General features: G+C 40.1%; 1 protein-coding gene across 1 annotated transcript in view; it reads right to left on the reverse strand.

Moving 5' to 3' along the window:
• The window catches only part of LOC133364849 (protein adenylyltransferase SelO-like), a 56290-nt gene that overhangs the window by 19439 nt on the left and 23213 nt on the right, over nt 1-13638 (reverse strand). Inside the window, exons 8-13 of the mRNA XM_061585724.1 lie at nt 9847-9914; nt 7609-7696; nt 5306-5375; nt 3938-4010; nt 947-1030; nt 281-410 (exon numbers count right to left, since the gene is read on the reverse strand). Of these exons, the coding sequence (XP_061441708.1) occupies nt 281-410; nt 947-1030; nt 3938-4010; nt 5306-5375; nt 7609-7696; nt 9847-9914 (513 nt within the window). The remainder of the gene's footprint in view (nt 1-280; nt 411-946; nt 1031-3937; nt 4011-5305; nt 5376-7608; nt 7697-9846; nt 9915-13638) is intronic.

Below are 13638 nucleotides of genomic sequence, written 5' to 3' on the forward strand. Positions count from 1 at the left end.
TCCTGGATTTGCCTGGCATTCCAATATTTCTGTTTTGTCTTTCCAGTTTGGCTGACAGCAGCAATACTACAGCCCAGTTTATGAAAAACCCCTATGCTGATGTACACAGTTTACCACTCATGTACAGGCATCATAAAAAAGTCCTCTTTTCTTTTTTGCAAGCACAGTTACAAAACAATTTCTTCCAAAAAACCTCCTTTCTTTTGATTTGCACATATGGTCATTAAAGTATGCCTCACTCACCAGCTCCTTTAAGCACAAAGACACTTTTAAGACTTACAGCTGCTTTTGTCTGGGATCCAGTAATGGGTTTAGAGCCTGTAACATCTTGTTCAGATTAAACAACCCAATATTTGCCTGGTTTCCTATTTTATACTGTCTTTCATCATCAGACATGTTTGGGACAAAATCTGAAACAAAGTAGTATTTTTGTTCAGCAAAGTATTCAGAATAAACAATCAGCCTTAACATATTTAAGTACACTCATATTTCATATTGATTCCAACTAACCAAAGTCCTGTAGACACTAAAATATTTTAACCAGAGTTCTCTAAACACAAGGATATTAGTTTACACTGGACTAGCTCAAGGTCTAATATTTGCCAAAGGCAAGAATACACTGTTAGCAGTACCTTATTTTCTTATTTCAAAAGCAAAACAAAACCATCATTTTTCTTCAATGTATACTCATTGTACTTCCAGTGGCCAGCAAGATCCGTCACTACACCTGTTCTAACTCCAGTTTTGGTGCCCTTTCCCCTCCCCTTTTTCCAAATCTTGTTAACACTTCTCCTGCTCAAATCTGTATAAAGCCCAGAAACAAAAGGAGCAACGCATTGTGAAAAAAAACTGCATACATACAGATCTACTCAAATTCCATAATTTGTTTAGGATTAAATATTTTTTATTCTGAAAACAATTCTGCATTCACTGAGGCTAAACTTACCTGGATTGTAAGAGTCCATAAAACCAAATGGACCATAATCTATAGTAATGGATATCAGGCTGAAATTATCTGTATTACACACACCTAAAATTAAACAAGATTTATTTATTTATTTCAAAGTTTTTGTACCATGTCCTTCCTCCACACTAGAGCACAGGATGGCTTACAACACACTACACAAAATAAACAGTAATATGCAATAAAAAAATGGACTGCCTTCAAGTCGATCCCGACTTATGGCGACCATATGAATAAGGTTTTCATGAGGCTGAGAGGCAGTGACTGGCCGAAGGTCACCCAGGTCGTAGTCCAACACCTTAACCACTACACCACACTGGCTCTCAATATGCAATACAAATATATAAATCAAAACCAAAACCATACAGGCATCATAAAAACAGCCTCAACTCCAACCAACACCACTATCAAAACAGCACAGTGTCATCTCTGAGAAAACACTGATTTCTTGGAAATGAAATGTGAATGTTGGACTAGCACCTGAAATCCCCACTTGATCATGAAGCCCATTGGGTGACCTTGGGTCAGTCACTGCCTCGCAGCCTAACTTTCCTCACAAGGATGTTGTGGGGATTAAATGAGGAGGGGGAGAACCATCTATGCCACCTTAAGTCCCTTGGAGAAAAGATGGGATATCAATGCAATAAATAATAAATAATATCTCATCTAGTACAATAGGGCCCCACTCATACAGGTTAGATTCCAGACCCGTGCCAGAAAGCAAAAACCACCAAAAAGCAGATCAGCTGTAGCATGGTGGTCTGGAACCTAACCCGCTGATCGCAACAGAGGAGGAGAAGATCAGATCTTCCCTTCCTTGGGCGCGATCAGCTCAAGCGGGAGTCTGATCGTGCCAAAAGTGGGGCGCTGAGAAGTGGGGTCCTACTGCATCTATGAAAGACCATGAACTGACTCAAAGGAAATGGGGAAGTAGACTTCTTGGCCTGTTTCCCTTATACATACCAAGAGTGGGATTTCAACACAGAAAACTGCCTTATTATCAGTCAGGCCATTGGTCCACCGAGCTCAGTTTTGTCCACAGGCTTCCGGGGTGTGTGTGTCTCTTTCAGTCCTACCTGGAGGTGTCAAAGACTGAACCTGGGACCTTTTGCACGCAAAGCAGATGCTCTGCCACCGAGCTACAGCCCTTCCTTCCCTTCCTAGCCAAAGTGCTGCAGGATCATCCACCTCTCTGCACCATGCAGTTTGGAATGGAAGACGAAACATAGACGTCCACTACGGAGCCCTGAGGAGCATCAAGAATAATCCTAATGCACAATTCTGGAAGAAATTGTGGTGGCAACAGTACTTCAAGTATCATTGTGGAACCTGGCCACAAAGCCATCTTTTTGGCCAATGGAATAGTCTGCATTTTAAGACACAGATGTGTATAATATCATGACATCGTAAGACAGACTAGGTGTTACTACATTATACCAGACGAGAGGGAAGAATTCAATACAGGGATGAGATTTTCAGTAGGAGCTCTGGGTCTCCTGTAATGCTGAGTTCTCCATGGAATGAGCAGCACAGTTTTTGCAATGCACCCAAGCTGAAGTACTATCTCTTTATCTAAGAGACATTTTTCCTTACCATGAAAGAAGAAAGGTAAAAAGGGGTGGTGTTTCTTTTTAAAAACAAGATAGCCATGGTTTGTTGTATTTTCCTTAATCATGAACAGCTTAAAGTTAGTTGCAGTTAGTTGTTGTTATGTGCCTCCAAGTCGATTATGACTTATGAATCAGTGACCCCCAATAGCATTTGTCATGAATCACCCTGTTCAGAACTTGTAAGTTCAGGTCTGTGACTTCCTTTATGGAATCAAGCCATCTCTTGTTTAGCCTTCCTCTTTTTCTACTCTCTTCTGTTTTTCCCAGCATTATTGTCTTTTCTAGTGAATCATGTCTTGTCATTATGTATCCAAAGTATGATAACCTCAATTTCATCATTTTACTAGTGATAGTTCTGGTTTAATTTGTTCTGACACCCAATTATTTGTCTTTTTCGCAGTCGATGGTATCCACAAAGCTCTCCTCCAATACCACATTTCAAATGAGTTCATTTTTCTGTTATCCACTTTTTTCAATGTCCTACTTTCACGTCCACACATAGTGATCAGGAATACCATGGTCTGAATGATCCTGACTTTAGCATTCAGTGATACATTTTTGTATTTGATGACCTTTTCTAGTTCTCTCATAGCTGCTCTCCCCAGTCCTAGTCTTCTTCTGATTTCTTGTCTCCATTTTGGTTAATGACTGTGCCGAGGTATTGATAATCCTTGACAAGTTCAATATCCTCGTTGTCAACTTTAAAGTTACATAAATTTTCTGTTGTCATTACTTCAGTCTTCTTGACATTCAGCTGTAGTCCTGCTTTTGTGCTTTCCTCTTTAACTTTCATCAGCAGTCGTTTCAAATCATTACTGGTTTCTGCGAATAATATGGTATCGTCTGCATATCTTAAATTATTGGTATTTCTCCAATTTTCACAGCCCCACTGAAATCAATGTGAGAAGTTAGTCATGATGACTAACTTAAATCCCACTGATTTCAAAGAAGCCCTATGAGCAACTAACTTACATTGGATTATTTAGATTTATTCATCCAATCCCTGTAAATCTGGGGTATCCACATGATTAGCCATTTTCAACCTCTCTCTCTCTCTCGCACGCGCGCGTAATGAGGAGCCCGCCAGGTGTCAGGATGTAGGAAAGGGTTGGGGCACACAGCTCATGCATATACAATGTCTCAGGTTCAGTCCCTGGCTTCTCCAGGTCAGGCTGGGAGCGAACCCTGTCTGTTGTCCTAGACTGTACTGGATGGGCCAGGCAGCTTCCTTTGTAGGCTTTTGGGATGGTGGGTGGTAAATACTATAATCCGTTTGTGCACCAAACCAATTTTTTAAAAAAGAAACTAAACATTTTACACCCTTGGCACACAAAAACAACAACACTGCAGTAATGTATCTCACCATGAGCAAAGCCTACTGACATCCACAAGGCAATCAGATGTGCAGTCTCAGATACGACTCTAGAGAAAAAGTCCTGAAATCAAACACAGTTTTACCTTGGAAGTTTATCAACATAAACAAGGTACAACACTGTCAAACATACAAACATATTTTACAAAAGTTATTCAAAAATTAACATTCTTAAATTCATTTTAGACAAGATGAGGGAGCTCACTGATCAGGTTCTCCCTCTGTGTATGTGTGTGTGTGTGTGTGTGTGTGTGTGTGTGTATGTGTGGGGGTGTGGGGGTGTGGGTGTGTGTGTGTGGCTTTAAAATAATAAAGCAGCATCAGCATCAGACCTTCATATAGTGCCTGTATGTTTTCACTTGCAGAGCTTGCTTGCTTACTAACTATATTTTTATCCTGCATTTCAGATATTGTCTCCAAAGCAGCTCATATCAATTAAGAGAGAGAGAGAGAGAGAGAGAGAGAGAGAGAGAGAGAGAGAGAGAGAGAGAGAGAGAGAGAGAGAGAGAGAGAGAGAGAGGCCCATTCCATCAGACTTATAAACTTAAAATAGGACAAGACATACAAGGGAAGAAGAGTGGGGGGAAAAGGCAAGAGAAGGAGTATCAGTTCTTCAAGGGCAGAACGAAGCGGTAAGCTACAAACATTTATGTTTAGTTTGGACCATGCCGATTTCCCCTTCCAATGTTTTTGCTTGAATAGCATTGGTGTCTCTTGTCCCTTCAGCCAACTGACAGGCCCAGAGTGCCCTTTCCCCTTGTCTCTGCAACTGGCAGTTGGAGCAGAATGTTATTTCTAGTAGGGAGAGTGGAAGCAAACTTCCTGTAGCTGATCCTCTTTGGGTCAATGGATAGGGTCAGGTTGGTTTCCCCTTTGCCCTAATATCCTTCCTGGCAAGCACAAGGTGCAGCCTCCTAGTGGCCCTTGATCCCCCAGCTGATGGCAGAAGTCAGAGTGTGTTGTCTTTCAGCTCTGCAGTCTCAGGACTACTAAGAACAGATTGGGGGGGGGGGAGACTGGGAAACATTGCCAGAGGAAAAGGTTAAAAAACTCTACCCCAGTGCCACTTCCCCAGTCTTCAAAGCAGCCACCTGGGGTTTTAATGAGGAAAAAAAATGGGGATCCTGATCACGCAACACCCACACCATGCCCGGTTTGGGCCATAGACTATAAACCTCCTGGACAGAGGCAGTGTCACTTCTGTGTTCTTGATATATTATTTCTACAGTAAATAGCACACACTACATTTTGTTTCCTTTTTAATTTGAAGAGTTTCAGTTTGACACCCAGAAAATTATAGATTATATATTTTCGTTTTTGTTGTTCTATTCCCAGAAGCACAAAGTCTTATAAACTTACCAGATATCTATTTGGATCATTCATGTTTATTGATGGAAAGTGTTCGCCTATGATAAAGTCTAGCAGCAACCTAAATCACAAATGAAACATTTCTTCCATCAGAGACAACTCTGAAACAACATGGAAGTGATGATTCTGTTCTAAGATTGTATCTACCTATCACTTACAAATCACCACTTCGAAATGCTAATGATTAAGCAGTATATAAATGCCGTAAGCAAATAAATATGTCCTATGCATGTATATATATGCCTTTCTGTGAAAGCTAAAATGGGTTATAGGAAATACACACTCGTTAATCAGGAAGCATTTTGTCTATAGCCAGAGTCCAATCCATATTAAGTCTTTACCACACAGGGTTTCTTCAAATAAGACTTTTATCTTTTATCAGGGTGGATCACAGGACGGGTTTTAGAGCTTTTAATTAAAAGGGAGAGTCAATACCCAGATGCCTGGCAGTTCAGTGATGTAAAAATGTAATGACAGCACCTAAGTATGTTGCAATTTTCCAGTGTTTGTACAGAACTGGCAAATTGTTACGTTGGCTTTTGAACATTTTCAAGCCTTCTACATTTGCTTCCATGCAACCAGCCATATAGAACTGAATGAATTATTAATAGTCAGAATCCAAAGAACTGCTCAGTAAGTTCCATTTGGCCAAGTGTCTTCTGGACTTGAGTGTTTTTGGACTACAGCATGGACTTGAAACTGAGAGGAGTTGTAAAACACAACTGAAATGGCACTGCCAGGCAGGGGATGTCTGCTATTCCCCCACCCAAAGAAGTCAACAATCCTAATGGGTGAATACAAGCCCTTCAGTATCTCATCACAAAAATCAACAATACATGTGACTTCACAGGCTGTACAAGTATTTGCAGTAGTCTCTTAATCTTGCAAATGTTTAGTTCAAAAGTGATTCAGGGCAATCATAATATCAAGCATATGCAGTGGCCTTTATACATGGAAAAATACTCAACATATATTTTTTACAATACATATGTGTTGTTAAATGCATTTCACTGTGTTGTTATTTCACAATCTAAAAAGGAATTGTATGATAATGATGCCCTTAAATTAGTACTTTGGAGGGTTGCAAATCTAACACCTGATTGCTTAAAAAGAAGATGCATATATATATATATATATATATATTACTAAATGAATATATTATTAAACGAATGCAGATGAAAGTTAGAGGAAAGCACAAAAGCAGGACTACAGCTGAACGTCAAGAAGACTGAAGTAATGACAACAGAAAATTTATGTAACTTTAAAGTTGACAACGAGGATATTGAACTTGTCAAGGATTATCAATACCTCAGTACAGTCATTAACCAAAATGGAGGCAGTAGCCAAGAAATCAGAAGAAGGCTAGGACTGGGGAGAGCAGCTATGAGAGAACTAGAAAAGGTCCTCAAATGCAAATATGTATCACTGAACACCAAAGTCAGAATCATTCAGACAATGGTATTCCTGATCTCTATGTATGGATGTGAAAGTTGGACATTGAAAAAAGTGGATAGCAGAAAAATGAACTAATTTGAAATGTGGTATTGGAGGAGACCTTTGCAGATACCATGGACTGCGGAAAAGACAAATAACTGGGTGTTAGAACAAATTAAACCAGAACTACCATTAGAAGCTAAAATGATGAAACTGAGGTTATCATACTTTGGACACATTATGAGAAGACATGATTCACTAGAAAAGACAATAATGCTGGGAAAAACAGAAAGGAGTAGAAAAGAGGAAGGCCAGACAAGAGATGGATTGATTCCATAAAGGAAGCCACAGACCTGAACTTACAAGATCTGAACAGGGTAGTTTACAACAGATGCTATTGGAGATTGCTGATTCATAGAGTCACCATTAGTCGAAATCGACTTGGAGGCACATAACAATGTCTCCCTCTCTCTCTCTCTCTCTCTCTCTATATATATATATATATATATTATAGGACTGATATCTAAATATTTGAAATGCTTTTCAACTTTTATATTGGCTAGGATTCAAAGAGGCCGGTGTGTCAATGCAAAGCATTTCCATGTAAAGGCCCATGCATGGGAGTGTGTATCAGGATTCTGATATTCCCATATGGTGGCAGTCTCTTGTGCATCATGGAATGCATTTCTAGAGAATCCCCTGACCTTTAGCCAGATTTTCAGGAAATGCACAAGCCTGTGGCAGGAAGGGGTGGGCTGAAGAGCCCCTGTGCATATGTAGTCTTTTGGATTCCAGACATTTTATTATATTATCTGGATAAAAGCAAACTGATCCAACAAACAAAAACTTTTAATTCTAACCTTAATAAATCCAGTTCTCCAGAATGAGCTAAAATTTCTAATGATCCTATTCGAAACCATGATTTGGCAACACGCAAGACTATAGCGCCTGAAAAACAAGTATATGCATGTTAATAAATAAAAATGCACTCTGATGCTGTGTATTCTCATGTGCACACAGAACCCCTGTGTGATATATATAAAATATGTTGCTTTTGCAAATGTTGGTCGCTGTTGGGAGGGAGTGAGGATGTGGTTAGTGGGCAAAGAAGATAAGCTTAGCTAAAGAAATGCAGACACAATATACCAGGAAATAGGTGTAGCAGAAACAACTTGTGGTTAGGTTCTTCTCTATCAGTTAGTAACAGAGGAAGGAGATATACCAAATATGGGTAATAATAAATATGGGTATGGGGGAGCAAATATGTGAGTAGTGGGAGATGTAAACAGAGGCGGGACTTCCTGTAACATGAATACGCGATACGGATAGGTTGTAAACCATGAAGTACTCAACCAATGAGGAAACAGGGGAGGGAACGAAGCGACGGGTTTTAGGATAAAAGGACTGTGCCAATGTCACTCGTGTGTGCCTACTTAGTGGACACCCGCTCTTGCAAGAACCTATAATAAAGTTCAATTGCTGCTTCACTAATGGTTTCGTGGTGGGTCTCTTAAGAACCGTTGTTTCTGACACCTGTGCTTGTAGACTCCCTAGCTGACATCAATGGATGAATCAGATACTCTCATGCAACACAATGCAAACGCAAATGTATTCCCTCTATTGATAGGAACAGAAAAGTTCTCGCAGAAAGTCACTGGTTGCAGTTGGGACAATGATAAATTATGTTTTATTGGGAGAGGAATGAACCTCAGCAAGCCTCAGGCTCATGCATTCTTTCTTCCCCAATATAGCTGCAAGGTGATTGGAACCAGTCTCCTTCATTTTTTATTAACCAATTTAGCATTATGTCTGAACCTTAAATTGTTTAATATTAAGTATGTTGAAACAAGCCAGTTCGTGATTTAAAGCAGGCTTGTTTCAAACAAGCCATGGTTAAGATTAAAATGTAATTTATCCGATTCAGACAACATAAACTAAGGCAAATCAAACACAGGAGTGAAAGCTTCCAAATTCCTCTTCGTGGTTGCACCAGAGGATGAGAGGGAAGAAGAATCCTGTGCGCTCATGGCTCACCTAGGCTCATTCCCATCACAATAAACCACAGCTTATCAGATGTCATTGGACTACAATTCCCATCAGCCCCAGCCAGCATGGCCAATGGTTAGGGATGATAGGAATTGTAGTCCTATCTGGGGACCCAAAGGTTGGGAAAGGCTGGCTTATTGTAATGTTCAAATGTAGCCAGTATTTCTCCAGTGATTGAGGGTCTCATCTATGTTTATAGAATGCCCACAGCAAATGAGAAAATGGCCTGATTAATAGGGGATTAGACAAGCCAGAGAGGAGAGGTCCATCAGTGGCTATTAGCCATATTGGCTAAATGGAACTTCTATGATCAGAGGCAGTATGCTGCTGAATACCAACTGCTGGGGCGCAACAGTGGGGAATGGCTGATTGAATCCTATAGGACTAGACAGACCTTTGGTATCATCTGTAATAACTTTTCTTAAGTTCTTTCTTAATTCCCCACCTTGGAGTGATGATTGGCCAAGTGATGATTTTCTAAGATGTTAAATGAAAGAGAACAGTATGCAAAATGTATATATACACACATGTAAATAGAACCTCCAAGCAAATAAGAAGCCAGAAAACAAAATAGCCAAAACACAAATGAACAATTCAAAATACTTCAGAACAAACAAAATATTAATAAATGGGCATAATAAAAAAGACTATGCAATAATTCAAACCTACAGTTGCTCAAATCTTGGCTAATAAATCAAGACTATCTCAATTCTAGTTTTTGAACTCTGATTAGACTATCATGTAAAAGTATGGAAAATGAAGTGTTGTGGCATCCTTGAAACAGAGAAAATGTATAGAATGCTGCCCGAATGTGTTCTGTTGTTCAAATATACACAACAGAGAGTGTTATCGGCCCACAAACAACCTTCTAATACTGACCTAACTCCAAGAAAGTTGACAATACAAACACCAGCTATTGAATATTCATGATTTTTTACATTTGTTATATTTACATCATGAAAATGGGAGGAAGAATATCAGCATGTAATTTAAAGAATGATAGGTGGACAACGACAGTATTATAAAATAGCAATGTGAAATGCAGGAGTTACCTCTTTCTTTCTTAACATTCCCAGTGTAGAACCGATCTCGCCACACATCGTCGTCACTTACAGCTAAACTGTGCAACAAGAGGAACTGAGCAATTAGTATGAAGCAGGTTAAAGTTGTTTCAGGGCTGTGTGCTAGTAAATGGATTCATACTACATTTTCAAAGAGAGAGAGAAATTCAAACACAGGTAAGTCCAGTCCTGCCAAACTGAGTACTAAGAAATTGAGGGCCATTTCACAAAGTTACCAGGCTAGTCGTAGCTTCTATTTTTTAAAAGCACATGATGATTTAGGCTCCTGTTGCGTATGTGGGTTACCTGTGGCTGAGTCACACCAGAAGTGACACTGCCATATGTCCCCATATGTGCATGCTGCTTGCCCACCTCAAACATAAACCCAGCATAACAGCTGTGTGTGTGGGGGGGAGCAGGATGGGTGGTCTCCAGGACCTCTGCCTGTTTGCTACATTACTGCCTCCCCAGTTTCAGGGCTAACTGGTAACTCATTCTACTTGATTTTATCTTGTCTTCAAGACATCTAGCATAGATAAAGGTAAGATAAAGCATGCATGGATTTCTTTCTCAGAAGAAAAGGCTGAGGGAGAATGAAGGTGACAGTATACTCAACCTGACCACTTCAGGGAGGAAATGCATGTGTATATTATTGTAGGGAAAGTAGCATTGGGAAGTGGCAAGTTTCCGAAGAAAATTGGTGGTACCCCTGCAAGGTTTCGCATGCATGTCTGCAAAGGTAAATATATATGCATGCCCAGGGCAGCAAACAAAAACACTAAAAGCACTTTAAAACATCTTAAAACCAAAAAACTTTAAAATATATTAAAACAAAACATCTTTAAAAACATATTAAAACAAAACATCTTAAAAACATCTTTACAAAACAACTTCAAAAACATCTTAAAAAGCAATTTCAGCATAGACGTAGACTGAGATAAGGTCTACTTAAAAGGCTTGTTGAAAGAGGAAGGTCTTCAATAGGCGCCGAAAAGATAACAGAGATGGCACCTGTCTAATATTTAAGGGGAGGGAATTCCAAAGGGTAGGTGCTACTACACAAAAGGTCTGCTTCCTATGTTGTGCGAAATGGGCCTCCTGATAAGATGGTATCTGCAGGAGGCCCTCACCTGCAGAGCACAGTGATCGACTCGGTATATAATGGGTAAGACTCTGTTTCAGGTATCCTGGTCCCGAGCTGCATAGAGCTTTGTACACCAAAACTAGAACCTTGAACCCACATGTGAAATGCAGTGCAGGGGGGGGGACTGAATGGAAACATAGGAAGCTGCCTTACACCAAGTCAGATCATTGGTCCATTTATCTCAGCACTGTTTACACTGACTGATAGTAGCTCTCAGGGCTGTGGAGTCGGTACGCCAAACCGTCGAATCCGACTCCTCTATTTTTCTACTGCCCAACTCCGACTCCACCCAAAATTGCTTCCAACTCCACAGCCCTGGAAAGGGCTGTAAATGTCTTTTTAAATTGGAAGCTCTCATAGGAGCATTTTTATCGCTGCCTGAATATGCGCTGATCTTGGCATCACAGCATTTGTCTTCATCTGGGTCTTGTGTCATACACTGACACACAAAATGTTTTCCATCTTGAGTTATGGTGAAATGCTCAAATACAGCTGACTTCATGGGAAGCTTCTTTGACATTTTGAATTTATATTTAAAAAAAATTGTCAATCAAAATTTATTTTGAAGCCGGAGTTGGAGTCGGTACATTTCTACAGACTCCGACTCCGACTCCACAGCCCTGGTAGCTCTCCAGGATTTCAGATAGGGGATTGAAACTCAGACCTTCTGTATGCAAGGCAGATGCTCCACCACTGTGCTTACCTCCTTCCAAAGAGGTAAGCAGGACAAGGGTTAAAACACACACACACACGCACACACACTGTTAGGGATCACTAATTTACATTAAATAATGTTGACTCTCTAATATCTAAATCTACAAATGACCAGTTTACACACCACAGCTAGCCACAAACCTGTGCATGGGACAGTACGTAAACTGGGCAGTCCACAACCATTAAAGAAAGAGAACAGTACCAAGAATAGCAAAAAAAAAAAGAACTGAATCTCAAGCAGGTGTCCAAGCAGAATTTATTAATGCAAATGAAATGTCCAACATGTTTCAACAAATGTCTTCATCAGGACAACTAAAAATATCAACACAAAAAAAGTCAAATCGTTCTATAAAGGACCTGAACAGTACTAGCATCAGAATGCAAAAGAGATGAAACCAGAAACCCGTAATATGCAAAATCATCTTAACATCTGGAATCCTTTTAAAAACAATGACTAACAACAGATCTACTTGAAAAAAGAATACTTCAATAAGGTCTTCTGAACTTTGGCCTAGATCCATATACCTTTGCTACTTGTTTTTATGTCTTTTGCTTCTATTTTTGTTGTATGTCACCTTGAGAATTTAGTTATGAAGACACGTACATTCTTAATCAATAAGGGCTGCTGAAAAGCCTGATAGTTTTGGACTAAAAATCTTCAGATGCACTCAAAATAACCAAGTCTATATCCAAAGTGTCTCTGTGTACAGTCAGCCTAGAAATATAGGAAGTGGCCTTAAAATGAGTCAGAACATTGGTCAATCTAGCTCAGTATTGTTTACACTGACTGGCAGCAGCTCTTCAGGTTTTCAGACAGGGAAATTCCCAGCCCTACTTGGAGATGCCAGGAATTGAGCCTGGACCTTCTGCATGGAAGGCAGACGCTCAACCAGTTCACATTGACAATTCTTCATACAAACCTATACCCTGGAGGAATAGAGGGGTGCAACCATGGTGGCACAAAAGACCATGTGCCAGTGTGTCTATGCAAAAAGCACTCCAGCATTAACACTTTTGTTTATCAAGCTGTAACGGATGTCTTCACTTTAAGCCATTCAAATAAATATTGTTTGGCAACACACGGCAGAAAGGAGAAGCCAAGGAAGATGTTACCATATTTGTGATTATTATTGGCATATTTTGTTTCTTACTTTAATTCTGTGAAGTGATCTACAAGCCTTTCTTTACTATTAACCCTAGTTCACCAATGTGATACTTGTGTAGGGCCACCAAGTGAAGCCACAGGGAAGTTGGGATTTCAAGACCAAGACCTGTCTGGTTCAAAACTAGCTCTCTGGCCACAGAACCAAACTGGTAGGTCTAGCACTCGAAATGTCTTTAGAAACATGTACAAATGGATGTCACCATAGACACCTAAAACAAACGCGTGAGCTTGGGTGAAAAGATACTCCTTGTTCCCAGCTTCCCTGCTTGGACATCCCATGAACTGCCTGAAGTTCACCATGAATATTCCTTATCCAACACCGTGTATACTGCTTCACTCCAATATCTTCCTGTACTCTGTTCCAGAAACCTTTGCCTTTTAAGTATGAAGGTGCCAGATAAAAATACTTCCCTCATTTAGCATCACTCTGTGACGGGAGGTTCCTGTTGGTAACACAAGAACACAGAGCTAATGGAGTGGGCCAATCTCCAGGGTGCTCTTGGATAAATGATATGCTTTTTCCCACTCTTCTGCCAAGAGACTCAGCAAGAACTTTGTCAATTAACTGTAACAGTTGAGATGCAACGGCTTTCCATTGGCAACAATCTAGCTGTCAGCTGGGGTTGTTTGAGTTAAATATTTATGAAAAGAAGTCTGGAAAGCTTTCTAGAGTCCTGCCTTCCCCCCTCCCATACAGCCATATTAATATGCCGAGCACTTCAAAAACAGCAGGCAAAGCACAAAGGCCAAAAAGTCACCT

This window comes from Rhineura floridana, chromosome 10, assembly GCF_030035675.1.
Source record: "Rhineura floridana isolate rRhiFlo1 chromosome 10, rRhiFlo1.hap2, whole genome shotgun sequence".
Classification (NCBI taxonomy): Eukaryota; Metazoa; Chordata; class Lepidosauria; order Squamata; family Rhineuridae; genus Rhineura; species Rhineura floridana.